The sequence below is a fragment of the Athene cunicularia genome (genome assembly GCF_003259725.1).
Source record: "Athene cunicularia isolate RWA chromosome 4 unlocalized genomic scaffold, athCun1 chr4_part3, whole genome shotgun sequence".
NCBI lineage: Eukaryota > Metazoa > Chordata > Aves > Strigiformes > Strigidae > Athene > Athene cunicularia.
The window spans coordinates 13,616,695-13,644,623 of NW_020799100.1; the positions used below are offsets into that span (position 1 = coordinate 13,616,695).

Consider the following 27,929-nt stretch of genomic DNA (forward strand, 5'->3'; position numbering starts at 1 on the left):
CCCCCCCGTATCGTCTATGTCTGCACTTCTCCACCTCAGAGAGGTGCGGGCAGCTTTCATGTTTTGAGAAGCCCCTTTCAAAGGCAGCGCTGCTCTGCTTGGTGTGGCATCAGCGTGTTTGCGGGCAGCTTTCCATGCGTGCGGGCTGGCAGGACAGGGAGCCTTTCAGTGCTCTCCTGGACAAGTTTCCACCTCTCCACCGTGCACCAGCTGCAGCAGGGATGGCCAGACCTGCCGCCATCTCTCTGAAGAAGCAAAGCTTTGGGTGCAAATTCCCAGGTACTGGAGGCCAAAAGGGCTGGGGCTGGCGAGTGCGATGCAGCGAAGAGGTGTTCAAGGGCTTGAAGCAAAGGGTGAAATGTCATTGCCATGGATGATAGCTTGCAGAGCAATACTTTTTTAGAAGCAAGTATTATTCTTCAGTCGTGAATAAGCCCTTATTATACCTAGCACAGTCTGTCCTGCTGGGACTGTTCTCAGGAGCATTTATGTATCCAAGTGGTACTTATATTTTATAACCTTATATCAAATAATAATCAAGCAAAGGCAGTTTCTGCTGCTTTTGGATTTACTCAGAAAAATATCCACTAAACACACAATATATTTATACAATTGATTACACATTAATAAATCAGCCACTCCTTGTAACACACACACACACACGCAAGAAAAGCTTCATTTGAAGGATTAACTTCATAAAGGACCTGAAATAATGTGAAGCACGCGTTAGGCAGCGACACAAATGGCACGCCAGGCTTTACCTGTGGCGTGGTAGGAGGAGGATGCCACGCAGCCCCACACCAGTGCCATGGAGAGAGCGTAAAGCCACCAGGGAGCCATTCAGAGATCCGACGTCAGGGGTTCCTGCTGGAGGGGGTGCGGGTCAGAAAAGCAGTCCTGCGGCACACGTGCAAGGAGGCTGGAGAGACAAAGCGGAGTTGAAAGGCTTCAGCACATCAGTGGGGCCCTGGCATTCCCTCTGCAGGGTGAGCACTGACAACAAGCGGCTTTTTACTCGTTTACTAAGTCTGATTAATCATTTCCTAGAGGACGTTTAGTTGTAGCCTTTGGAGATGACAACACATGGATGACTTTGGCTTCATTTGAAAGAGCATCTGGCTAGATAAGCACATTCTCTGAAGGCATGTCAGCCTCTACTTCAGTCACCGAGCTGTCTGCCACACATCTTCTGTGGAAAGAGTGACACAACCAAGTGACTGACCTGCCTGCTGTAGGAAGTGCCTCAGACCAATGAAATTTTTGTTAAAAAAAACGAACCCAAAACAAAACAGAATGCCTGAGCCATGTCTTATCCAATAAACAGATACATCTTATGCAACTGTCACCAGTGCTTTTAGCTTTCTTGTTTCAGGATTTGGTGACTAAAAAGAAAAAAAAAAAAAAACAAAAAAAACAGAGATAATTTCCTTTCTAATTCACCCTCCTAAGAAAAATAAATGGTAGGAATGCTTGTGAGAAGTCTTCTTAGTTGTCATGATAATTTTTGAAGGGTACAAATTTCTCTTCCCAAGCAGGCTTGCTGGAGGGAAGATGGGGACTGAGAGGGAGAGAGGAGCCGAGTTTCCAGGGGAGGCTTCTCCTTCCTTCAGATTGCGTGCTGAAGGTGGGTAGAATCACTGCCTATGGACATACCAGCTTCCCCATACCAGAAAGCACATGGATTACAGGTAAATAAAAAAATAAATCATCTATATTCTTTAATTTTTATGTATAGATACAAGTATAGATATAGATTAGATAGAGGTGGGGGGGGAGAGAGATTGATCAGATAGATTAGATATACATGTAGGTATAAATATATAGATATCAATCTTTCTGAAAGCTTGAAGCCACTGCTTGAGCTCTGCTTGTGTAAGGACATGGTGACAGCCACATGAACACACAAGGCATCACTGAGCTCCTTTCAGATTACAAACTTGCTTTATATCGTCCATGCAGCCTTGGCTATAAAAGTGGACTCCCAAGTCACAGTCTGACACGGCTTCTTACTCCTCAGTACCCGTGGCTACAGGGCGACAATACAAAATTGGAGGTCACTGAATGGCAGAGTTTCAAGTCAGAGGGACCTTGGAAAATATGAGAGCCGTGGCCAACAAAACCCCCATCATTTCAAGAAGTAGCTCCAGGTAGTTGGAGGAGACAGGTTGTGCCAGGGGGGGAGTTTAAATTAACTAGAAATTCTAACTGGCAACACATGTCAGCAATAAAAATACAAAGGAATTTTAAGAGCTAATTTTCAATATAAATTAATATGAAATCCCCCCAAATCCATCACATAAGTATAATCAATACCAGTAATTTATCTGTTTCACTGCGAAATGAGAACGTATGGAGAAGTCAGAAGAAATGACCAGAATTACTTCTTAACATATCGAACACAACATAAAACTTGTGTCAGTACGAACCTGTAGTTGTATGCGTAAGTCTCTGCTTCAAAAAGGTCTCATAATTCAGTACAAGGATGCAATGATAAGGAGAGCCGACTTACAGATCTGGGAAAAGCAGCAGCTATAACTCACAGCTGGTGAGTAACAGCATCCAAGGACTGTGCATGAATGTTAGTGGAGGAAGCTTTTTTCCATTTCCAGTGCAGTCAATTAACATATTCACATGGTTTCACAAGGCGAGTGAAAATAAACAAAGACTTACACAGAAACCCAGCAAAGTGTTCTTACCTGGGCCTCTAATTGCGTGGGATCCTGTCTGCCTCTTGAGTGCTGGGCTCCTTGCAGCCTTATGGCTGCTCTGCTCAAAACTTTGCATTTTGCAGAAATCTGGAGGTTTTTAAAGAGTTCCGCCTGTTCTCTTCAGGGATCAGATGCCACCCTGTAATGTTTGGCACTTGCCACACGATCAGAGGCTTTGCCAAGCACCAGAGAGGACATTGCCAGGATTTATGAGGTGTTGGTGTTAATTGTTGCTATAACTGTGCTCAAGTAGGTCAAAGGTATGTTTGAAATGTTTAAATGGTTCATTAAAATTAAAACCAAATGGCATAATCAGTGCAGGCTAGCTGCTGGCTGCTGCCCGAGCCCCTGGCAGCGGTGGCAGCACTCAGCCATCCCTGGCACCAGGGAGCCGTGGCTCCACGCAGCATCCTGGCCCACGCCAGTGTGGCTGGTGGTCCTCCAGGGCCAGCCCCGATGTGACCACCCGCAGCGCCTAGCCCCGAGCTTGCTGGCTCTGATGGCTCCAGAGTCAATCCAGCTGCTCCTGCCTCTCAGGGATCTGCAGGAAATTATCCATCCCCTCGCTCCTTTTCTGTGGGCTAGGCACATCAGTGCAGCTGGTCAACGTGATCCTTGTGTAGCCTTGCCTGTCACAATTTACTTCATCCCTCTTTCCCTGCATCACCCCGCAAGCCCTCCCTCGCCTCCAGCCTGGAGCACCCTTTGCAAGGAGTGGGTGCTTCAACCACACCTGATTTGCCCCAGGTGAGAGCTCTAGTGCTGAGTACACCTTGTTGAAAAAAACATCTCACGATTCCTGTTGCTGTGCTAAAGGATCAACGAGGGTCATGACTAGTAATAAAACATGGGTGTCATCTCCATGTTGCCTTGCGTGAGTCAAGGGAAGTTGATTGCAGCAAATCCCCTCCAGGAGGGACAATAAAGGATGTTTTGGAAAGAGTGGAGCTGTGGTGTGTGTTCCCCAACAAGCAACAGGCAGGATCTTGCCATGGCCAGATTTAAGCATACTGAGATCAGTTCAGACATACTAAGAACATGAGAAACAGCATCAGGAACTAAAGGAGCACTTCTCATTAGGAAGAAAACTGCCCTTCCAAGCACCTGTATGAGACTTACAGTACCATTGTTTATTTCCCAAATGAATGTGCTATTGCTTCCCACTTGAAGTCAGTGAGGGTGTTTTGGAGCAGCAAAGGCAAGGCCAGACCCCCTTCCACCTGTCAGTTATCCTCTCCATTTTGCTGTGCACACGCAGGTAGATTTGTGCTCAGGCAGGGCAGCGCTGCCAGGCTGTTGCACTGGCCATGCAGACCTGGGGAGGCACGGTTGCTTTCCAGGTGTGAAGCCATTCCCATCACAGAATAGCTGTTTGTCTCTGGCTCAGATAAGATGCTGTGAAGGTAGGTGCCAATGGAAAAAGCATGACCACCCTTTGCACTTTAGAACTTTCAAGGTGGGTGCAGGCAAAATTTCAGAACCTTTTAACCTTTTGCTCTGCTAAAGATAAAAAATGATGCCATACACCTGGTTATAGCAACTGCCTCCCACCACAGACACCAACTGCTGTATGCTGGGCAAAAGCACAGCTTTAAAAACAGAGATGAGAGCAAGGAAGAGCACTCGGACTATGAAGATGAGTTCATCCTGATGGGTGCCAAGGGGAGCTCTGAAGTAGGGAACCAGAAAATCCATGATTCACCACTGTCCTGATTTGCAGTGGCACTTGGTTGGGAAACAGTCCCAGAAGGCCAGGGGGGCTTTGCCCATAGTTGAAGACCCTTGCTTTTTATCTTTCCAAAGCAGAAAGCAGCAGAAATGTGTAGTAGACAAGCTGTTGCCTTGAGCATCCTTTAACTGGGGGGGGGCGTGTGGTGTGGTGTGGTGTGAGTTATTTCTCCCTTCACTGCAATTGCACAGTGCTGGCTGCTTCCTTCTTACTTTCTGCAAAGGACAGGGAAAAAAGCCCCTTGCTGCTGGTAAATGTATGGCCCTGCTTTCAGAATTATGCAAGATGAGGATTTAACATTCATGTATTTTCATTGTGTAAGCTACTTAAGCAGAAAAGGTCATACTGGACAGATCATTTGAAACAGATGAGAAACATTTGCCAGTAGGGTGAATGCCAGTTCCCAAGTGCTAGAACTGGGTCAGTTCCTGGGAAAATGAAGTTGGAAAAAAGCATATTTGGGATTTGCAACAATAGGGCTCCACTACACAGCCTGCAGTGCGGGAGAGGCCGGGAGGAGCTGCGAGCTCAGCTCTGCCCTGAGAAGGGTTCAGCCTCCTCCCGCCAGCCTCCTGCCCAAAACAGCTCCCTTGGCACACTACAGATGCTTTTCTTTTCCTCTCATGCTGTTATGCTTCTGCTGCGTTCCTCCCCTTGCCAGTGTTAATGCAATCCCCATGCTGGTCCTGGAGGAGGTTGGCTGAGGGCAAGCTGGGGAGGATCCATGCCCTGTTCCAGCACTGCTGAGTGGAGGCACAGCTCAGGGCGCACCTCTGCAAAGGGCATGTGCCCAGCCTTGGCTTGTACTGACCTTAGGGCTGTAGCTGTCAGCAGTGCCCCAGCAAACTGTGGGAAACACAGGGCAGACGCCTGCACATGCAGGATCAGAGCCTCATGGCCTTGAGCTCTGGTCAGGGACAGGAAGGTGATTTGCATCTTACTAACTCTTCTGCAAGCGGAGTTAAGCTGCAACATGAGGTGATGACAAGCTCATGGAAGGAGGTAATAAAAATGTACCTGCTCTGGATCACCAGCAAGACTTGAACGCAACTGGGAGGGTGCCCTGGCAAACCCCCATGCAGCAAGCTGTCCCCAGGCACCGCAGCTGGCCTGGCTGCTGGCTGGGCTCAGCCCCCCACTGCTGTGCCCTGCCGCCCACCTTTCCTCAGAGCCCCATGGGATCAGCAGCGAGACACCCCTGTGTCCAGCAACCAGCAAAGCCACAGGGAATTTTTTTCCTGTTCGCATGGCTACCTTCCCCCTTACAACTGTATTTGGAAGCACCACTGACTTGTCTGGTTTGCTCACAAATGAGATTTTGTTGGATTTGTCAGCTGGGTGAGTAACTCCTGGAGTCACTATGTGCTCACAAACATCTTGCAGGAGCTTCCTCCTGCTCCAGGAGCCTGGCCAGGTCTCACAGCCTCACAGCTGCTCTGAGGGCCAAGATTAATAAAAGACTTAAAGCCCAGGGAAGGCAAACTTGTAAAGGTCCTTCCAGACTGAATAAGAGAATTCAAAGAGCAGAGAAGCCCCTGGGCTGGGTCCTTGGTCTCTGACAGATGTGCTGGGCAAGTACATGCAGAAATTATAAAACACTTCTGTAAAAATCCTCTTTTGTTTGAGGAAATAAAGGAAGAGCAGCATTGTTGCTGAAATACCTCATTGCAAACGGCAGAGCTGCTGGCTAAGATCATCACTGGAGCTAAGTCCAAAAAATGGGCCAAATCGGGTTTGGTTAAAATATATTTGATACATTCACCCCAGTTCTGCTAAATTGGTTCTGTCAAGCAGTCCATTGCCTTTCTATATTAAAATATTAGGATCTGATAGTTCAGAATAAAAGCTTTCAAGTTTGCAATTCAGCTCCATGTTTAGAAGTAGCTTCCTATTCGACAAAATAAAAACTAAAAGGCTCCAGCTATGAACAGACCATTTGGTATCGAACAGCATGTTTCATTTGATCCAAAGGGATGGTTTTGAAATTGCCAGTGGCATGAAAAATCAATGACTTGTAAAAGCCTCTTAACTGCCTCATGTTTCAGGGAAGCCAGTCTCTTCTATATAACTTGCATTAAACAAGCTTTCTGAGGCACCGGAATAAGACACTCAGCAATTCCAGACTTGTGGCCTCCAGCACAGCATTTATGAATTGCACCAAAAAGGGGATGTCACCATGAGGAGACGTGCTAGGAAGAGGAGCACAGGGCAATGGCACTGAGTGTTGCAAGAAAAATCCTTTCTTTGCATTAATAAATTAAACATGGCTTCCATGGGACTTTAGGAAACGATGGAGGCATCTAAACTATCTACCAGTGTCAGCATTTATTCTTGTGGTGAGTGGAGACCTCACTTTTCCCTATTTCTTTCCTGATGGCTACTGCTGGGGTCTAATCCTGGTTTAGATGACATCTCAAAGAAGTGACAGCAGCTGTTTGAATGCGCCCGTATTGTGTGAGCCAACAAGGTGGCTGCCGTGGAGCCGGCACCACTGAAATCTTTACTTTCTGAATCAATTCTGTTCACAGAAAGGTCCGTCAAGCTGAAAGCAAAAAGTCACACACCCTACCTGCCTTTCAGCTTCCTCTGCCTCAGGTTCCCTGCTGTGTAAGAGGCACCCCTTGCTCATCCTGATCATCGCGGTTTCTTGTAATTGCTGATGAAACAGAGAACGTCTCCTGCCTTGGGAGCACACCCTGACCGAAGCGTCCACAGCCCTCTGGATCCTGTCTTCCCATTGCACTGAGTCGTCTTCTGCTCCTCAAATATTTTTTCCACGACCTGCATGTGCCCTTCGCTCTGCCTCTCCCTCCCATGCAGCTGGACTTGGGCTGGCAGGTTAGCAGAGCCAGTGAGAATAATTTCATTCTTATTGTGGCACAGTGGAAGCTTTTAATAAATAACTCGATGACTAGGTTTTAGCCTGGGTACCAGTGCACATAAAATCTTTGTAGGCAAAAATACAAGGCAGGCTGAAGAATTAGACAGCATTGACCAGCATGTGTAGCTGCATCTGGGAAGCAGCCTGCTGTGAAGATGGGCTCCAGGGGCTGGGGAGGCGCAGGGAGGCCTGCAGAGATGCTGGGACTGGCAAGCTGCAGTGGGATCAGGAGCACAGCCTGGCACCCTGGAGCCCAAATTCTGCCACTGAATGCACCAGCATGTTACAGGAAGAACTGGAATGAAGACACAAAGCTGGCGGGGCAACAACTGTTAATAAATGGGCCAAAACAAATACATCCAGACAGAAATGCAAAAGAAGCTAAAAATTGCCTCTGGAAGAGGAAGGCTCTGACATAGCTCCCAGCAGAAGCTGGGGGGGCTACAGCGGACCGTCCTACGTGTGTGTGCAGACAAAGCTGTGTTACAGCTGACCTGGCCACTCCCAGCACTGGGTGCAACTGGGTCCTGTGGCTACGTCAGGCTCTGCCAGGGGGACGCAGGGTTTATGGCAAAGGTCTGTGCATCCCTGGTCCCCAGGAAGGTGCCATTTCCCCTCTTCCTCCTGTTCTCCCTTGTCTTCAGACTTGGACCTGTGCTGCCCAGAGGCCCCATGCTGGGAAGCCCAGGGCTGCTCCAGAATCACTTTCTGCTCCTCAGGCAAACACAGACAGAAATAACACCTCATACCTATCAGACTGATGAGCCACGAGCCTGTCTGGAGCAGAGAACCTGAAAACATCCAAACATAAACTGCACCGATCCACACTGTCCTCTCCTACCTGTCCCACAGGTCAGGCAGGAGCCAACTGCAGCCTCCGGGGCACCAGGCTGTGACCATGAGTTGTTAATTTAGAATTGCAGAACAAACTCCATTTGCTTCCTCCCACCAAATCTATCAGCTCCCACAGGTGGATACTGGGTCCTGCAGCCAGCCCAGAGGCTGTTTTAGGAAAGACTGAAGTCTTCCCACCACATGACTTAGAGCCCAGATGCAAAAATGCGTTTACCTGGAATGGCGCAGGTCTTAAAATGTTTGTGCAATCCTGAACCCAGCTCAAGCTACAGGCACTGGGGCAAGCTCAGCAAGCTCCAGCCAGACTGGCTGCCAACCTGCTGCTGAAAACCTTGCCAAGAGCCTGCTGCACTTCCATAAAAGCAGCTTTGTCACCAGAGCGACATGAAGGACAGCAGCCAGGCTTTCAGTAGCTACTTCAGTGTTAAATACTTGGGGGAAAAAAAACTCACCCAGCCACATCCTTGGGGTTCTCCTCCTGGGATGGCTGAGCCTTACCAGGGCCATGCTCATTGTTTTGCCTGTGATGAATGCCCAGCTCTCAGGTCAGCTTCTCTCCAGCAGGGTGCTGCTGGCAGGCATTGCACCAGCATCCCGCTCCCTACCGACCACCTGCCCTGCCTTGTGCCAGTTTTTTTCCCCAGCACCATTTGCCCATCTGCCTGTGGGTTTTAATCTTCCTAATTTAACAAGCTAGGTTTTACAGGACAGTGGTAATTACTTCCAGTCTTGTTTTCAGGTTGCTCCAGAATTAAATAGACAAATAAAAAAGAGGTCTAGAGAGTTGTTATGAAGGCAGAAACATTTCACACGAGGTGCTCTCATGGTAACTGGGAAAACAAGCCTTGCAGTGGCACAGCACACTGCAGATCAGCCCCGAGAGCATGGAGGGGGTAGGAGCTGTGATGGGCAAAGCAGCATGCCCAGCGTGCAGAGACCAGCTGCCTCTGCTGGTACCAGGACCAACAAGTGGAAGGAGCCGGTGCTCCATCTCAGCTTTCAGGCCATCTTAAAATAAGAGTAACCTCATGGCTTTTGCCTCTCTGCATCATTTTTTAAAACAGAATTTTCTTCTGCAAGCCTCCGAGCCATTGGGACAGCAAAGTTTCTCTTCTCTGTTTAACTCCATCCAATGTCTTGTACTAGAGCACAACCGAGATGTTGGCAGAGGTCCCTCTGGTGAGATCACTGCGCAGTAGGAGTGGTTAAGTGTTAAAGACACATATTCTGTATAGCTGAATGCCCTAACCCGGGGTGCTGGGGGATCTGACAATCCGGTAACTTCATTTTTTGTGTCCTGCCTTCATCTCCAGCGGGGAGGCAGCACTGCTGCTGCCCTGGCCAGAGCAGGATCTGCCGGGGCTGAGCAGCATCACCCCCATCACTGCTGCGTCCCCAGCACACGCGGGCAGGTACCACCCCCGGGGAGCCCAGGACAGCCACACAGCCCCGGAGGCTGGCCGGGAGAGGTGGTCCTTCCCCTGTCACGGTGTGGCCTGTGAGTCGTGGAGGCACTTTGCTGTCAGAGCCCGATCCTGCCTCTGCTGCCGTGAGCAGAATCTGGCAGCCAAATCTGGAGGGATGAGTGCGGGTCAGGGAAAGAGCCGGGCAGCTGGTAAACACAGCAGAAGGGGCAAGGTCCAGCGCATTATCACAGACTGGTCCTTGAACCCTGAGCTACAACTTTGAGGGATATAAAATAGCATTTGCCCTGGGGGCAGATGTTTTTTCAGAAGTTTGGGGTGCCTCTGGAGGGGATGGCAGTACTGGCCTGGTGTCCTGTGCCTTCTATGTCCTGTACGGTGGCCAGGGATCACCAATGCAAACAGCAGCCCAAGTCTTTATATCTCACATTAACATCTTACTGGTGTTGATAGGTGCTTCATCAGATGTTTTATGAAAAGTGCAAAGTTTGGCTTGATGGTGAACAAACCCAGAAGAAATTATTAAAAAAAAAAAAAAGACACCCCCAAAATGCTGGATGGATCTGTCGTTTTCAGATGCGAATCATTTGACAGGTCCCACAAGAGAGCAAGCATTAAACCAGAATAACTGCTTGGCCAGGAACAGACAGTCCGTGAACAGTATCTGCTGACAGCTCTTATCCATAAGCCAATGCTGATTTAGGACATGCTTAAGTGCTGTTAATTATATTAAAAGCCATTTAAATCTTCCCATAAGAGGAAAAATATGAGAAGACACTTTAGGAATGACCACAGGAAGACTTTCAGAGGAGTGGAACACATATTGGTTCAAGCAACAGTGGTATAAACATACATGCAAAAAAAGTATAAACATGCTCATCTAAAAATCTGCAATTCAAGCATCACCTTGAACTCTTGAGCAGATGTAACCAAAGTTACTTTAGGAACACAAACATCAGTACCAGTAAAAAAGAAAGAAGCGCTGGAAGACTCTTTCAAATTTATATAGAAATGCTAGTAAGCATAAATCCATATTCTGCATTCCACCTGAACAGCTACATTGAGTTTCAAGAACACACACACCAAAATAAAATCGTAATATGATGCAAATTCTCCCACCCCATTTGGCTAAATGCAGGAGAGAGTGAGCTGCTGAAATTTAATGCTGATCACATAGTTACGGCTTACCATAATGTGCTGGGATTTTCCTTTGAGCCAGGTAGTGTGCAAGATGAAAATATTTACTAGCTCTAAAAAAAGAAAACTAGAACAGCAAAATAGAAGATGAAGTCCAGCGTATGTTCCTGTTTCTAGAGAGCAAGTTTCAACCAGCTGCATCTGAACAGCCAGCCTAAGAGTGTTTTGTGTATAGGATGCACATGAAGAAATAGGGAAGACAACCGCTGCTCACTGCCCACAGCAGGCATCTGGCTCAAGATCCCTCCCAAATAGTAAAGTAAACACGTGGGCTACAGTGAACAGCCCCGCACCAGCATTTCAGGGATTTTCCTGCCACAAGATGCAATTTGATCAGAAAACCCTGATTACTGTGAAGTGTTTCGTGGAAATTCACTGGTTCCAGTTAACTTCTGACGGACTCTTGCTTGGCTGCCAGCCAGCCAAGGGGCTGCTGGCAATGCAGAGGTCCCGGCACGGAGACAGCGGCGCAGACAAGCCCCCGGCAGCCAGGCAGCAAATGGGCTCTGGTGTTTGTCTGGGCTAGGGGTTCTGCAGTGAGCTGACAGGAAAACCTCGAAAAGCCTGCCTGGTCTTGGAGGTTGCAGATCTCCCAGCTCCCGTCACCTGCAAACGTGGTGACTGCTGCAGCTCAGCACACCCTGAGCACTCAGCATCCCACCTATGGACAGGCAAGTCTCCACAGGCAGATGACAGCTGGACCACTTCATTTGTGGGAACAAGAGTAAAAAAAACAACCCAATTTTATGAAAGTAAAACACTTTAACTTTTTATCCAATAGGAAATTTTGGTCGTTGCTTCCCCTGGGTCCCTTCAAACTGCATGAGGCTCCTTCTCATCAAGGAATAGCTTCACTCCATTGTTATTTCTATGAAATATGTTTTAACTGAGGTCCTGATAAGAAAACCACTGCTTTCAGACAGGAATGCAATAGATGGGAAAAACTGCCCCAAGAAGTTACAGGCAGAAGTGACACTGGTGAGATGGAGCTGACTTCACCAAGAAATCAGACCTCGCATCCTGAGAGAAGATGCTGGCAGATGTATAAATTACAGTGCTGAAGGAGGAATTGCTGCAGGACTGATCTCCAGGGAGGTGCAGGTACAGCTGCTTGGTCTTCCCCAGCACTGACTGGGGTCTCTTGGTTACTGGCCAGTGAAATCAGAATAAGAGGTTATATTGCACTGGTATAATCCGTCTTGTGGATATTCTTCGGTATGTTCTGCAACAGGAAATTTGATTAGGGAAAAAGCGACCAGCCTCTTTTGATAGTGTTGAAATCCCTGTACATGCCCAGGGGCATGCACGCACCAGGTAACAGTGACAAGAAAAGCAGAGTCACAGTTATTCCAGGGGAGACTGATGAGCTACACTGCAGCTCTGCCCTCTGTGAAGCATTTCTGTGCAAGATGCCTTCCTCCAGCAGCTGCTGCAGGACTGTGGTCTGTCAAGGAGGGTAAGGACAGGATACACAGAGCCTCTTGAGAGGGTGGTCTGTCTAATCCAGCTCAGCTGTGCTTGGAAAGGCAGAGCCTTGCTTTGAAAATTGTCCCCTGCCATCCTGGTAGTGGGAGAGACTGATTCTGGCCAGAGGTGACCCTGGCATGTTGGGGACAGAAGTCTTTGCCAGATAATTTATCAACAGTTTATACCACTGATGAAGTGAGTCCATGTGACCAGACCTGAAGGTAATGCTGCTCAAAGCTTTACAAGAGCACAGTGGATTTCCAAAGTCAGAGCTCCGAGCAGGCCATTCCCATGTGTCTCCTCGTGATCCTTTTCAATAGAAGCTGTGTTGGGTTTGCCCTTTGTAAAAGCTTACAGAGCAGGATTTGTGCCAACCACTGCCTTTTACCTTGGGGTAAAAAAATCTAAGGAAATACATAATCTTTGACATAAATCAACAGTATTTGATTCACCATGGATAAAGGAGTACTAAGTTGCCAGAGCCAAAACTCTGATGACATGAAGAATACGCAGTTAGCAGTCTAGTGAAAAGATTAATTGAGGCACCACTGAAGAGCTAGAAAGCAATGATTTATTGTTTCAGACTTTGCAGAGACACTACTGCAAAGCCCTATAAATACCTGAATTCCCACTCAACAACTGCTGAGTGTGCAGAGCTCATAACACCCAACAAGCCATCTCTTCCCAGGGTTCCTGTCACTGAAAGTCAAGTGTGTCCATGGTCCACCTGAATAAAGGCCCTACCCCTGTAATGGCTGGATGCAGATTTGGGTCCTCGAGCACACATTTGTCAGGTATCAATGCCTGAACTCCCTGGTATGTAATTTCAGGTTACAGGGATGCTGCAAGCCAGGGCTTTGGAAAGCTCCCCACTTCCAGCAGGAGACCAGAGCATGGCATCTCGCTTTCACAAGTTCTCACTCTTCCAGGTTGTGCAACAAATTCACAGTTTACCCTCGGTGAGGGAGATTATCACATTTCCTGTGATAAAGATTATGCCCACATGCAAAGTGAGGAAAAACAGGAGAGCATAGTTCTCAGTCAAAACAATACAGTTCTCCTACTGCATTTCTCTACGCTCAGGCACTGCCACCTCCCAGAATAAACCCAAACTGTGATAGATTAATAGCAGATTAGTCAGTGGTAGGAAAGAACTAGCATTTGCTCTAGTTTCACCTTGCAGGGAGAGTTCAACCTGTTTAAAGTCTGTTTGGGCATGCTGCACACAACAATATTGCCTAACACCTAACATCTTAAGTCTAATGCTTGAGAAATACAGGGTGTGTAGGATTAATCCCGAAGATAATTATGCTATTTCCTACTTGTTCCCTTTTCTGACTTTCACTGGTGCTATGGTTTGTAGTTGGGACTTGTCCTACATTACTAAGAGCTGACTTTGTACATTTGAGTAATACTATAAAGATGTACAACAGGAAAAAAATCTTTCAACAGGTTTAAGAAATACACTTCATCAACGTGTTAATCAATTGCTAGTTACAAGATGGATTTCAGATGATGTAGGAACATTTCTCTTAATAGAGGAAAGAAAAATACTTATTTTAATGACAGGATCTCAGTAGTTTGCTTGCTTCTGTAAAAGTCATTTCTTAAACCTGTTGGTGCAGCAATCTGCATTCTTCTAAAAATGAGTTATGCTCCCCTAAATTCTAAGTTGACCGAGCAGTGACTTCACAATACGCTTTTGATCCAGCTATAACCCCAACTCTTGAAGACCTGCCTTCTTCTGAAACATCTCCCAGTCTTGCACCGACTGCCTCTCCCCCTGGGAACATGCCACACAGGCAGAGGCACTCTCTGATGCTTTCTTAGTGAAGTCATGCTTCCCACTAAGTCCCTTAAAACTTGAAATCTCTTGATCCACGCATTGGCTCAGCCCAAACTATGATATGATATGGCTCATTATAAACTATATTTAAATAAACAGGGTTTGAAGAAAACCTACGCATTGTCGGGAACAGAAGTAGGAAAGGTCTTCCCAGACATTCAACCATTGACATGGTCATGCCTTCACTGCTCCAGGATACTGCCTTAATTACACAGGCTGAGATTGCAGGTAGCAATAGGCAGAGGTTATTGCTGTCTCTGCTGGGCCAAGAGCTGCTGGTTCACCCTGGTGTCCACCCTGCCCCTGCCTTGGGTGGAGGGAACATCGTGGGAAAGGGGAGAGCACTGGGGATACTGGAAGGGTTGTGCCTATCCTGGAGAAGAGGGGTCTGCTCAGCGCAGCAGGGAGGTTGCTCCAGAGGAAGCAAATGAGCCACAGCTCAAGGGAAACTGCCTTGGCTTATCTTCCAGCCCACAGCATGTGTCTCTCATGGGCTCTCTATTTTATAGTCTGAGAATATCAAGCATAAGACGAATTTTCCCATACTTTTAGATTTTTTGTTTGTGAATGTCTGGAGCACAACACATTCATCAGCGATCAGAAATTCCTCCCCACGGGGAAGGACTACTCAACAGAATACAAGTTAGCCACTGTTCTTCCTGTGGTGGGGGGAAAAAAAGAGCAAGTAAATATGCTTCCCTACCCTTAATCATTTTTGACAGCTCAATTTCAAATGCTTTATTTTGGTTTGAAATTTGTCTCCTACACTGTTTAAAAAATTTCTGGCCTGCAGCAGCACTTTTTGTGGGTGGTTTGCAGGACACCACAAACATATGAACTGTCCAATCAAAACAGTGTGGTGTGGGGCAGGGCAAAAATGCCTTTGGATTTCTTTGGTCCATCAAAATCACAGCATTCCTGACAAAATAACCAGCGATACATTTTTCATATCAATCCAGCTGCTTTTTCCATTTTGGAAACATCAGAGCGTACTTGCTTATGAAGATGCATCCCACCCTCTGTTCTGCCAGCTGACAGGAATGCCTGTCGCTTCCCATCCATTTCACTAAAAAAACCCAAACCGTAAATTTGGCACGAACCACCCTATACAGCTGTCTGAAGTCTGCTGGCCAGCCAGGTCTTCCTGCTGCACCATCCATGGGAGCCCATGAACCAGCACACTGCAGATCTTGCAGAGCAGAGGGATGCTCACAGCTGCAGTGCAAGCAGATGCCTGCCAGCATGAGCAGAGCAGAGCTGAGGCTGGAAGGGACCTCAGGAGGTCATCTAGTCCTACCTCCTGAGCAGAGATGGGTCAAACACGCTAACAGTCAGGCAACTGGTTTAAAATTTAAGCTAGACCCGTTTTAGCCCTAGACCAAGCCCTAGACTTTGTTGAGACAAGGGTTATAGAGAAGGCAGGTATGAGGCTCACCTAGTTTAGAGGGGGTGAAGGGATGTCAAGTCTGTAGCAACACTCAGCAACCCTGCTGGAAGCTGACAGAGAACTGAGGCAGCCCTAACCCCTACCCAGATGCGTATTTTTAACTGCATATTGGTTCTATTTCCTTCGTGTATTTTTCATGTTTGTAAGCTTGCAAGGGTAACGGCTTCAGTAGCACCAAGTAAAGGCATTTTGCATAAAGCAGCTGAAAAAGTGACAAACAGCAGAATGCTCTGTGCTGGAGATCAGAGTGCAGAAACAGTCTTCTACTACCAAAATAAAGGGTGTTCAATGTCTGTAGGCAGAGCATGATCTGCGCTCAGAAGCTATCACAGGGAAATCTGAATTGCAATATTGTCAAACAGATGTGGGCTGCTAGAAAGTTAAAAATACCTGCATGCTTTTACCTGTTCTGATGCTGAGTAACCTGTCAATTTAGACATGAATTTGTTTCAGCTTTTAAAAAGACAACAATAAATTTAGGTTTTAAAAAATTCCTATTTATAGAAACTAAATTTAACCTTGATTTTTGCATAAACTAAGAAAAGTGAGAAAAAATAGATGGGGAGAGGTTTCTTCCTCCATCTGTACCTGCAGGAACAGAAGTGATAAGATCTGTTGTTTTACAGATGCCTTCTAAGCACATTATGGCAACTCGTTTAGTTAAAACGGAATGTCCTGTTGTTAGTATCTGAAAAGCCAAATAATCTAACTAAATGAAATGAAATCCTGATTTTTGGGGCATGTAAATCCTGAAAGAATCAAGTACTTTTTCCAAAATACAACAAGGTTTGTTCTTTTAATTCATGCAAACAGAATGCTATTAAATCTGCAATGAAAGAACTTCGAACAAAACCGTAACGTAAGTTATCAAAAAGAGCACTTGTCAAATGAAGCCTGTGTGATAAGACTGTTTCTAAGCCACTATCAAAAGTTAAAAATTGGCAAGGGGAGTTTTGAAGTTCCCAAACACATAAATAAGGCTCAATTGATGCCATATACAGGCAATACTACAATAATAGACAAACAGGCAAGCACGGGACTGCTCACAAAAGGGCAAGAACACTGAATAACAAGTGATGCTTGATTCATTAGAGTGGCCCAAGACTAATAATTCTATTACTGCTCCTCTTTTGCAATCCCTAGTTTGCAAAAAACAGGAGTGAAGGAAACTGTTTAGCAATGCCCCCACCATTTCACCAGAATCATTGTTTAATTGATATTCCTGGGAAATATGAGTTTATGTTGCTTGAGCCAAAAATCACAAAATTATCACTGTTGGCAGAAGTATCTCCATTTCATCATTGTATAAATGTTTTACTGCAGAAAGAACAGAATGAACTTAGCATTTCAGTACACAGTGGAACGTGCAAGCTAGACACATCGCCCACCAATTAGTGGAGGAGAACAGCTTTAACATAACTATTATTTGTGATTCAATACTACTTACCCATTTCTAAATGGTATGGCTTAAAGTTTTCAGAGATAATCCTCTTATTTATTGCTTGTGTTTCTTTGGGGCTGGACTGTGGGATACTTTGTCCTATCAAATAGTATTCACAAGTTCATGCACTTGGAAACTTATGCTGTTGCTTTACATTGTTTTTATTCTTCTGATTATAGAACAGGAGATTCTAGAGATCAAAAGCAAGTGGATGAAATGAACAATGTCTCATCAATTCATGAATTCATACCTATCCAGAATGTCGTATTAACATAAATGAACATTTACACTTTAGATAACTATTTCTCACTCAAGCTGCAGAAGGATTTAAAAAGGCCACTAACCTTAGAGGAGAAAAATATCTGTAAGTGCATTAGGAGAGAAAGCAACAAACCTCTTCAGAATGCTTAAGAGAAGGAAATGTAATGTAGCTCTATTTAACAGTGTTAATGAAGATAAAAATAGTAGTATGCCATTTAGTGAGACAACTTACCACTGGCACGGGAGCCATCTCCTGTGAAAGGATGAAAGTAAGGGAGATGATTCTCTAGAAGTTTCACACTTTAAACTCACTGGAGTAGTGAGCCCCAAGACCTCTGACAACCACCTCAATAGACTCTCGTATACAGAGATGCAGCACGACATGCAAGTGGGATAGAAAGGTATCAAGATGAAGATGCAAAAAGTGGTGGCCTCCTGCAGTCCCCACACTGACACGAGCGTTCATAGCTGTGTGCTAGGGCGGTGGATAGTCCCACAGCATTCTTAGATATGAGTTTAGTTTTTCTTCCTCCTATGGATAGCGTAGTAGAGTTGATTCTTTATCATGGACGTTGCAACAGAACCAGGTATATAAGCAGAGGCCCTGCAGGATCAACACACACAGAAAACATGGCTTTCTCTGGGTAAATTCTTTTATCATTTCTACAGCTTGTGATTATTGATCTAGAGATCACATGCACACACACAGTATCTGTATGTATATATGAAAAGTTGTATGCATTCTGGTAATGAAATAATTATAATAAAGCCACAATTATAATACTCCAAAGATAGAGGTTTATTAAGTTGCTGAAAAATACAAGTATTCCAGAAAGTTTGTCACATTTAAAGGTTACCTAAAAAAACCCTACAGGAGTTCCATACAGTCTAGTTGTTCCACTTCCCCACTATAATGAAAACTATGTTAAGATGATACAAAGTCAAACCTTTAACAATCACCTGTGAATTTCAGAGAAGTTTACATGTTCTAATTCTTGTTATATTGCCCTTACTAGTTCCTATGAGCTACTGTGCTGAGTTATGCATCATTCAGTTCTGAAGGCAATGTGTTGTAGCTGTGAAAACTAGATATTCGTATTATAATCTACTCTTTGGCTATATAATCAGAATATTATTAACATGAGATTTCCATTATTGAGGCCTAACTAATTAAAACCACAAATAATTACATACACATTTTGCAAATAGTCTGCTAAAGTCACGGCAAAATTAAACTTCAAACTTTAAAAAAATAATATTCTTGGAAGGGTTCCAACAGCCATTTGAATGACAGTTGTAGCCACTCAGAGTAAACTGCTTAATGTGTCTGAACACAGAAACAGGAGAATTCACTGAAGTTGCGGATGATGAACTGAATTTTGATTGGGGTTTTGTGTTGGTTTTTGTTTTTTGTTTGTTTGTTTGTTTAAAAAAAAAAACAAACCACACAAAATCTTATAGTTTCCACAAACTAAGAGTATCGGAACAGTGATGCTAGCCTGGGGCACTGTAGACATATCTTAATCGGAGAGGAAAGTCAAAAGGCTAACAATGAATCTTAACCAACGCAAACCAGCAGCTGAAGACAGCAAGATGTACCACTGGTCTGTAAGCAGGACACTGAAGACTGTAAAAGCAGACACAGCATGAGAACATACATGGCAGGTATCTGACACATTATGGAAGAAGATGTAGATTTCAAGCTTGAACAGAAAACAGAAAGTTCTATTTAGTAGTAGTTCACCATCTTTGATTTAGGAAATAGGTGAATAAGCTCAGTGTGACATGTGAAAAGGTTGCTGCAGTCAGCAAGACCTATACAGACCTAAGAACTACTGAAAAAATGCTGGGTGGAAGAAGCCCTGCAGTAAAGAACTGTAAAATTTATTCAGTGCCGTTAGTTCACAAATCCTGCTGGAATCAATGCAGCCTGCCAGCAGCAGGCACCTTCACCAAGGCAGGTGGTGTGAACCATATATGTTTTGTTTATAGCTGGAGCCTGCCATTTACAAAACTTTTAACACCGCATGACTCAGTGAAAAAAAGTCCATGTCTGAGTCATATTATCCACAGTTGATAATCTAAAGGAACATACTGGTGGCACCCTTATCAAATGGACCAAGCTCAAATAAAAAAAAAAAAAATTACACTGCAAAGCTTCATGCATTTTGCATTTTTCTCAATACATCTCCTGTGGAAATCGCAGATCATTTTTGCTTACACCACTTTCCTTATTCAACCATGACCTTCCCCATGAAGATGGTCAAGGAAAAACCAGGAATCTCCTGGTTCAGAGTCCAGTCCAGAACTGAGGCCTCTGCACATGGTACCATTCCCCCTGCAGACCTTTAAGGCTTTTTCATAAGAGTAGTTTTCTTTATAGCTGGGAACTAAACAGACTCACAGAACATTTAACCACAAGCCCCTCATCAATAACTGCAAAAACAAGTTCTGTTTATGCCTTTGTCAAGGGATGGTGTTCACTTTATTTGTAATGCTGTTCCACAATTTCTGCTTCCTACTCCCAAATTGTGCTTCATCAAGAAACAAAGAGCTGGGTGCAGGTGCGGAATGAAGTCTCACAGGAAAAAACATCTCAAAAGAGAATATTTACTTTCAGTTTTCAGATCTAGAAATAAAATTGGCCAGATCTTTAATAAAGAAACAAATCAAGGTAAAATCAATTTTATTGTATAGAATTCTATTTTAACCTACATTTGAATAACCTAACCAGAGGTCCAAACAATGGCAGTTGTTTCCCTAATGCTGGTTCTAGCAATTAATGACTGCAAACCACACAAAGGGTGATCTGTGCTATTGTTGGATCTAACCCAGGGAGCGGAAGGGAAGCACAGCACCTGTACAGTTTCTGTACTGGATTAAGCTTATTAGCAAGATTCGAAACCTACATTGTTCCAAATATATATGCTGTAAGACATTAGGTGGTTTTCACATTGTGTTAAGACAGGAAAGTGTGTAAGTATATAAAGACGCTGCTACAAGTGAAGGCATCTTTATCTTAATGTATTCTCACCAATGACAGCTGTTGGTCAAAACCAGTCCTACATACTTCATATGTAAAAGTGTCCTGTATTTCCCTGGAATAAAAGTTAACATTTCTTTTGTTTGTCATCACTACAAAAAGAACATATTTGCTGATATGTAATGAGGCAGGTCACTTATCTATCAAAATGGCAACACAGACATTTGAAAGAACATACAACAAATTCTCATTATTTACTACGAATATATAAAACCTGAAGTGAAATCAAATTGAATAACTTGACTACATGAAAGTTATGAAACAGTTTGTATTTTATACACTGAGTATGTACACTTGGAAATGTGGGGTTCATCCATGCAAATTTAATACAAAAAACTATTTACAAAAAAAGTAACAGTAAGAACATTTTTCAGAAGAAACATATACGTTGGAAGCTCCAGCAATAACTAAAGTCCTGAAAAAAAGACTTAATACAGTATTGTACAAGGAGACAATCTTCAGAAGTGTGGAAGATGCACTTTACAAGAACATGAAATGCAAAATTAAAATGCACTATCAAAGATGTTGCAAGTATATACACAATTTAAGCATCTATTTTAAAATGGTAACTCTCCAACTGTGCTTCAGAACTACTTCTGTCATGTCCTACACGCATTTACATATTGATAATTTGGTTACATTGCATTTTGAGTTTTATAATCACATTACAAATTAAAATACTGAATACCAACTGAATCATAAAACAAACACATTTTCCTTGTTCTACACTTTACATAGTAAGTATTCACACTATTCCCAATGTAATCCACCAAACAACCCTTCTGCAATGCCTGCGTCTATGTTCCTCATGGGAATCAAAGCCCTGCATTACCTGCTGGTGCAAGAGACATGAACAGTTGCAGCTAGGAATTCCCGCAGTTGCAGCAATGCTTAATCTAACACATGGATTCAGTAAACACAACTGTATTAACATTTGCGTGTAAAGAGCACAATCTTGCACATGCTCCAGAAAGCATATTAAATACTGAACAATGGGAGTTCCCATGCCAGGAATGGCATGACTAAATCCTAAACAAATACAGCAATTCTGGAATGATTTCACTGGTTCACTTTTATTTAAAAGTAAAAAAAAAAAGCCAAAAAGTATCCTTGTGATTATTTCGAAATATTCTCTATTTGACAATCTGCCTTCATAAAACTATTGTGAAAAAAATAGTTATGTTTGCCTTATCTCACACAATAGGAAATCCTCATTAGCACCAAGTATTCGTTTTAAATGACTGACTTGATCTAGCTCAGTTACAAAACTATCGAGGGAAATTTTTATTTTTATTTTTTTCTCCACGGAAACAACAGTATCATTTAGGTTGCGAAAGACCATTAAGATCATCAAGTCCAACTATAAACCCAACACTGCCAAAATTGAAAGCTTCCCAAAACATTTAAATTTCCTGTTAGTTTGAGCTACTCCTTCAATATTTATTAATATACTAAAGTAGTTCTGGAAAGACTTTTGGGTTGGTTTGTTTTAAGATTAGGTTTCCAAAATGTGTATGGGAAAAATCACAAATTCTTCTTCGAAAGCATAGTTGGCTATGAAACAGCTGAACTAAAAATGACTGATTCTATCATTTTTATAACAACTTGTGCTCCTTCCATGGAAGTTAATCAGGTAGCTTATAGAAATTTTGCTTCCCTTTGCCTCCCATGTTAAAAAAAAGAAAAACATCAAAACCAATGAGGGAACAAATACTGCATATAACCACAATTTTAAGATAATGTTTTCAGAATTGTACTATGTGAATTACTTAATGATAAATAAAGCAAAGCAGCATTTTATTAAGAAACACAGGAGCCAGAACTGCTCCTGTGCAGTGGCAAGTTTAAACTGAAATTCAGTTAATCACATATGTTCTCTACTTTAACAGTCAAAATCAGCAGAAATTTTCTTCACAGGAGGAGAATGATTTTTTAACCTTCATATTTATTTTACCAAAGAGATCTGTGCCATAAAATTCCTGGTCAAAAAAGTTCACTCTTCCCTCTATTCGTAAATGAGTTACGCGTATAGCACAGTGTGGAACAAGAAATAGGATTACTGTTTTGGTTCACTCACATGAGAGGACAAAGTGACACTCTAATCTGTTAAGAGTCCTGGGGCAATTTTTCAGTCAGTGAAGTTCTGTAGTTCCTAGAGCAGGCTTTCTCTGTCTCACTACGTGGTTCTTTGCTGGTGAAAGTTAAATATCGGTAAATATGTACTTATCTATTACTCTCAAGTTACTGTTTCCTTAGTGTTTTTATTCAGATTGCAAACATCTACCTAAAAGAATGCTGGTCAATTCAGGAGGAGGCAGCAGCATGAAGCAAGGAGGTGTTTCCTTCAGAACTTGCACCACACAGGCCATTCTTGTCATTACAAAGCCAGATGTAATGCAAATGGCACCAGCTACGCACAATGTTCTCTGCACCATCAACAATGCTTTCTGCAGCACTGGGATGAGAGCTATCCAAATTATACAGTCTTTGTGAAAACAAAGATGCCAAATTTCTCGTTATTGTAACCTCTACAGAAAGCTCCATGTACTTTAGGATCCACCTCCCATGGCATGAAGTAGCTACAGCACATCTATTTCCCTACAAAATCTAAAGGCTTTTCACTGTGAAGTGACTCAAAGTGAAACCAACTCAGAGCACCCTCTGCTTGGGCTTTGCCTTTCCCATTCCTGGACTTAATGACTTCATTCCTAAGAGTTGCCTGTAGACAGGAAATATTTCCTGAGTTTTGTGTATGCTGGGGTGGTGTTTTGGTTATCTACTCTTGTTTTTCAAGTCACTGTTTAATAATGATGTACCTCTTGAAAAACACATACGTTAGCCTGACTTCGTGAGGAACAGGAGAAATTTCATTTGCCAACAGAAAATCATCTCCTGTATGCAGAAAGTGCTAAAACTCCCACAAGTTGCTTTCAGTCAAAATCAGCTGAATTAACATGGCTCATCTCTGCACTTGTACACAGAACAATTCTGAGCAAGGCAGACTGCAGCTATGTTAGTTACAACAGCTGCCTTTCATACAAGCATTTATGAAATCAGCAGAAGGAAGAAGTGTCAGACCTTTGGCCTTCTCTTTAATATTGGGAAGATACATGGATATATGGGTTTAGGGACAACAGATGGTTTTTCATTTTTTGTTTGAATTTGGCTACAGATTTATGTCAATCTGAGAAGACTGCTGCTAAAAAAAAAAGATTTGAAATAAAGTTTTTAGTGCAGTAAATAACTGATGATAGACCTCACCTGCAATTTTGTTGAGGTGACATACCTTCCCATAGTATGAAAGCTGTGCTTCAAAGTAATTTTTCCTACCATTTTAATACTGTATATAGCAAATCAGAAAACTTATATTAAATAAATGAATCAGAGTGTATTTTACAGCTTCTTTTGACTTACCAGAGACCAATATTTTAAGTCAAGAATTTGACACTATACCTTTGCTAGTGTCAAACATGTTTAAATGCCATTTTTACTACGGTCTCCACTTCAGGTGTTCCATAAATCAAAAAGGTAAAAATCTTACTGGAGTCAAGAGCAAAACTTGCATTGACTTCAGCAAAGCTAGGATTTTACCCAGAAATTCTTATGATTCATGTCATAGTTACTTATTGTTTCAAATGTATTCCTCCGTATTTTATGATAATTTTGGTTCTTGGTTATATTTTGGAAGGCCTCCAGATATATGAGTATAGATGGTTTTCTGCATTTCCAGCAGTGCCCCAGCTAGCACACTGGATTAGCAGTATTATATAATAGATGTGAAGCATTTCTGAGATACTGTGTGGGAAGTCACCACATTTTCCAACAATTATTTTAATGCCACTGCTTTAAGATCTCAATATCTAGGACATTATTGCTTAAATGAAAGATCATTCATGTGTGACATACTGCATCCAATGACATAAAAAATACACAAGGCCAGAAGCCCTGTCAGTATGTTGATTCACTCTGTAATTTACAGTTCATACCCCATTACTGCAGTATCTTTGTATAGCAGTCACAGTAACTAAAGCAGCCTAGTTTACTCCTAAATTCATTAGGCAAACTTTTAGTTTCCTAAAGCTTTTACTGTTGACTTTTCTTCATATCCAAAGTAAAAACTGAGCAACTACAACAGGAATTGTGCAGACCTCTGTTTTAAATCATCCTATCAGCTGTACCTAGTATTGGCATTGCATCCTAAATAAAAATAGAAAAAGGTATCTCAAACATACTAAAAGTTGATACCAGGAATTCTGGAATCACAGTTCACCAATGCCAGTGGAGTAATTTCTTAACAAATAAAAAAGTAAAGAGGAAGGAGGAGAGGGGCATGCAGTAATGAACAATGTGAAGTACCCAAATCTATGAACAAACAAAAGAAAGAAGATGCTGGGAATCAAATGGAAAGGGAGAAAGGGGATAGCAGGCAAATTCTTGTACAGGGAAGAAGACGGCAATAATTTCCACACGCTGCTCTAAAATTGAAACCTAAAATGAAAATCTTTAGCATCTTTTCTGCAACTGCTTCTACAAAAATCACAATGGGAATAGCCAATTTTAGCAAATCTTTAGGTCATTATTATCTGTAAAAGCAGCTAAAGAAAAATGAGAAAAGATTCACCCAGGCACACTGGACCTTTTCTCAGATTGCTCCTAAGGATACCTGAAGGCCTTAATCTTTGCAATACTAAAAAGGAAGCCCTGGAAGAATCATGATTATCCTTCCCCATAAGCATGAAGGAGGCCACAATAAATTCCAATGAATGGCAATGCAAGATTGTTTCTATCAAGTTTGTGGGGAAGAACAACTCCAGAGCACTAAAAACAAATAATATGCTATTTTAGTATTTTTCAAATTCAGAGACACAGTTTAAAATGAGTACATTAATTTCATATCCAGTTTTCAAGTTACTTAGGAAATAAGCTAAGCTTAAAACCCCCCGGTAAGCATCTGTCATGCTACATCAAGGGAATTATTGATGTTTATACTGCGATATAACTTTATAAATTTAGTTCTAGTAGGAAAAAGGTTACTTTAAGATCACAAAACATTTAAATATGAAAATGAAATAATAGTGTAGATCAGTTTAAGCCAGATAACTGAAAGTGACAATTTACAGTTAGCAATTCTATGGCTAACACACTGAAATAGAACTTCTGTTGTTGTTGTCAATACCACAGCAAGGAATTGAAAGACATTGACTTACTCTTTTTGAATGGTTGTGTTCTTCAAATGCTTAATGAATTATATTACTTTTTCATTTCAGTCTTAGCATGACTTTTCAAATACTGCCTTTAATGAAAAATAGAGATTGAACTTGTTAAAATGAGTACTATGTGAATAATTTAAAAACCAATTGAGAGATTTGAAATACCATATTTCAAAGGTCAAAGTAATCCAGTTTCTTTAAACAAGTGTTTATGTAACCCAAGATTTATATCTAGGACTCTGCAAATTAAATTTTACACCAGCCTCCATGAACTGTATTTTAAGAAAAAAAACTATATGAATAAGAGTAGTTTTTAACTATTACACATGAATCAGCTTGTTTCAATGGATTTAAAAATAATGTGTCTCTTTAAAAAAAAAGAATGTTTGTTATTTTTCCTCTCAGCTATTGATTTTAAGGACTATAATAAATGAAGTAAGGAGTAAATGATACCCCTCCCTCATTCTTTTATGAATTATATGGGGTCTTGATCAATTGGATAGAACAGAATCAAATCTTGTAATATGCTTGGCAAACATACCCCCCACTGAAATTAACCTAGCCTGAAACAGAAGATCTGTGACAGTCAGAGCTTTTTTTTTTTTTAAATTAAACTACCTATTGACAAAGTACAAACTAATGCAAATAGATTTATTACTAAAATTATGAAATTTCCAACTTGTTTGGAGAACTCAATTGTGTATGGTTTCATAATGTTCTCAAAACACTGAGAATTGTGCAGAAGCAAACAAATATATAAACTCAGAACTTTCAGAAAACCACCAGGGTGGAAGTTTTTCTTTCACATTTACCCAGAAAAATCTAATGTCTCAGCACAGTGACATTTGTACAAACTGATTTGTGTGCTATGCCACACTTGTGTCAATTACACAATAAATCCTGTAAACACTAAAAAGATAAAACACTGATATTTCCCAATTAAATTATGGATATACCTGTTGTAAAAATGTAACATGAGATCAGGAGCAATATTACACAAAATCCTGAAAGTCACAGCATAAACCTGAGATTTTGGCAGTTTTATCAAAAGGTCCTAAATTACTCTGTATGCATCACTAGTCCTCATGTCTTACTGTGTGTATTTGTCCCAAACAAAGTAGACAACTTTTTCTTGTTCAACAATACATTAAACCAAAAGTGATTAGGTATTATCAAATTAAATATCATAAATAAAAAGTATTTACAGCATTTTCTAATTATTAGACAACAAAATAACCAATTAAATTGTGCAAGAAACTTAAAACACCCAACATCAAAAATGTGAAGTATTACTTAAATCTTCACGTACTGATTTTACAAAAAACTATTAAAATATTTAAAAATTTCCATTTTATCTATTTTAAACAAAGAAATTTCAAAAATGTTTAAGACTATTAAGAGTTATCAATTACACAGGCACTTCACATGTAAACAATCTACAGTACAACTGAAAAAAATATTTGGCACCAATCTAGAAGACTGGAAAAACCCAATAAAATGTGTCCTTTTCCCATTGTATACTGTTTTGTGTAATCACCATACACTCAGACTAAATACTGGCAATGTTAGAAGTGTGTGTTACAATCAGGAGTGCAAATAATAAAGAACACAAATATTAAGCTTTCTGAGGGTGTGAAAGTGGATTCTAAGTGATCGGTCACACGCATTTTTACCATCATACCATCGCTACATTTTTGTCTTACCTTTAAATCAAACGATTGACTTGAAAGATTAAAGTGAGGGAGGGTGTGTGCTTTGTACTTCTAAATTAAATTCAAACAACATTTTCAATGTAGGAAAAGAAATCCAGCATTTAACTGTAACACTGAGATGTTAAATGGCAGCTCCTAACTTAAATTAACTGGAAAGACAACCTGATGCTACCACAGTCTCTTTGTGCATCCAACTACAAAAGAAAAAAAATAAGAATTATGTCCTTTTAACTGTTAGCTGACTCCAAGGCTTTCACATACAACTCCAAAGTAAGGGTCTCTACAGCATCTGGACAGATATTAGTTTTTGATGGCTTGAGTGTTCCCATGTCAGAAGCTGAACTGCCTCAGAACAATCCAAATCAACAGATCGAATGGTAAGTTGTCTAGCTTCCAAGAAGTCACGTCACATGGACGAAAGCTGAGATACTTTCAATGCAGGCAATTCAAGCAGAGCTTGAACTGTGAGGCCAACCTTCACTAGACCCCTTTCCTCCAGTATGTGATGAGGCAAGCAAAGTCTCTCCTGAAAGATAAAGCAGCACATGTATCAAGATTCATTCTTTTTTTCCCCCAAGTCAGGTAACCAGCACATCCTCTCTTAAGTCACACATACATCACTAAGACACTTGCACAGAAATCATCTTTGGCCTTAAATTTCGCATGTGGTTCTCCACAATAACAGAATGGCCAGCAACTAATTGTATC

The 27,929-nt window shown here is 42.1% G+C and overlaps 2 protein-coding genes across 9 annotated transcripts in view; both read right to left on the reverse strand.

Annotated features, from left to right (window-relative positions):
* Nucleotides 1-10,999, reverse strand: part of IL13RA2 (interleukin 13 receptor subunit alpha 2) — a 32,458-nt gene extending 21,459 nt beyond the window's left edge. For 2 of the 5 annotated variants that reach the window (XM_026848409.1, XM_026848407.1), the window contains exons 1-2: nucleotides 10,786-10,999; nucleotides 762-919 (exon numbers count right to left, since the gene is read on the reverse strand). In XM_026848409.1, the coding sequence (XP_026704210.1) occupies nucleotides 762-840 (79 nt within the window). In that variant the 5' untranslated portion in view covers nucleotides 841-919; nucleotides 10,786-10,999. Of the gene's footprint in view, nucleotides 1-761; nucleotides 920-2,696; nucleotides 2,810-10,785 lie in introns of those variants that run through there. The other 3 variants (XM_026848408.1, XM_026848410.1, XM_026848411.1) reach the window with 3 other exon arrangements.
* Nucleotides 11,000-18,681: 7,682 nt separating this feature from the next.
* LRCH2 (leucine rich repeats and calponin homology domain containing 2) overlaps nucleotides 18,682-27,929 on the reverse strand; it is a 36,943-nt gene continuing 27,695 nt past the window's right edge. For 3 of the 4 annotated variants that reach the window (XM_026848358.1, XM_026848357.1, XM_026848355.1), the window contains one exon: nucleotides 18,682-27,747. In XM_026848358.1, coding sequence (XP_026704159.1) covers nucleotides 27,628-27,747 — 120 coding nt within the window. In that variant the 3' untranslated portion in view covers nucleotides 18,682-27,627. The remainder of the gene's footprint in view (nucleotides 27,748-27,929) is intronic. The other variant, XR_003398386.1, reaches the window with a different exon arrangement.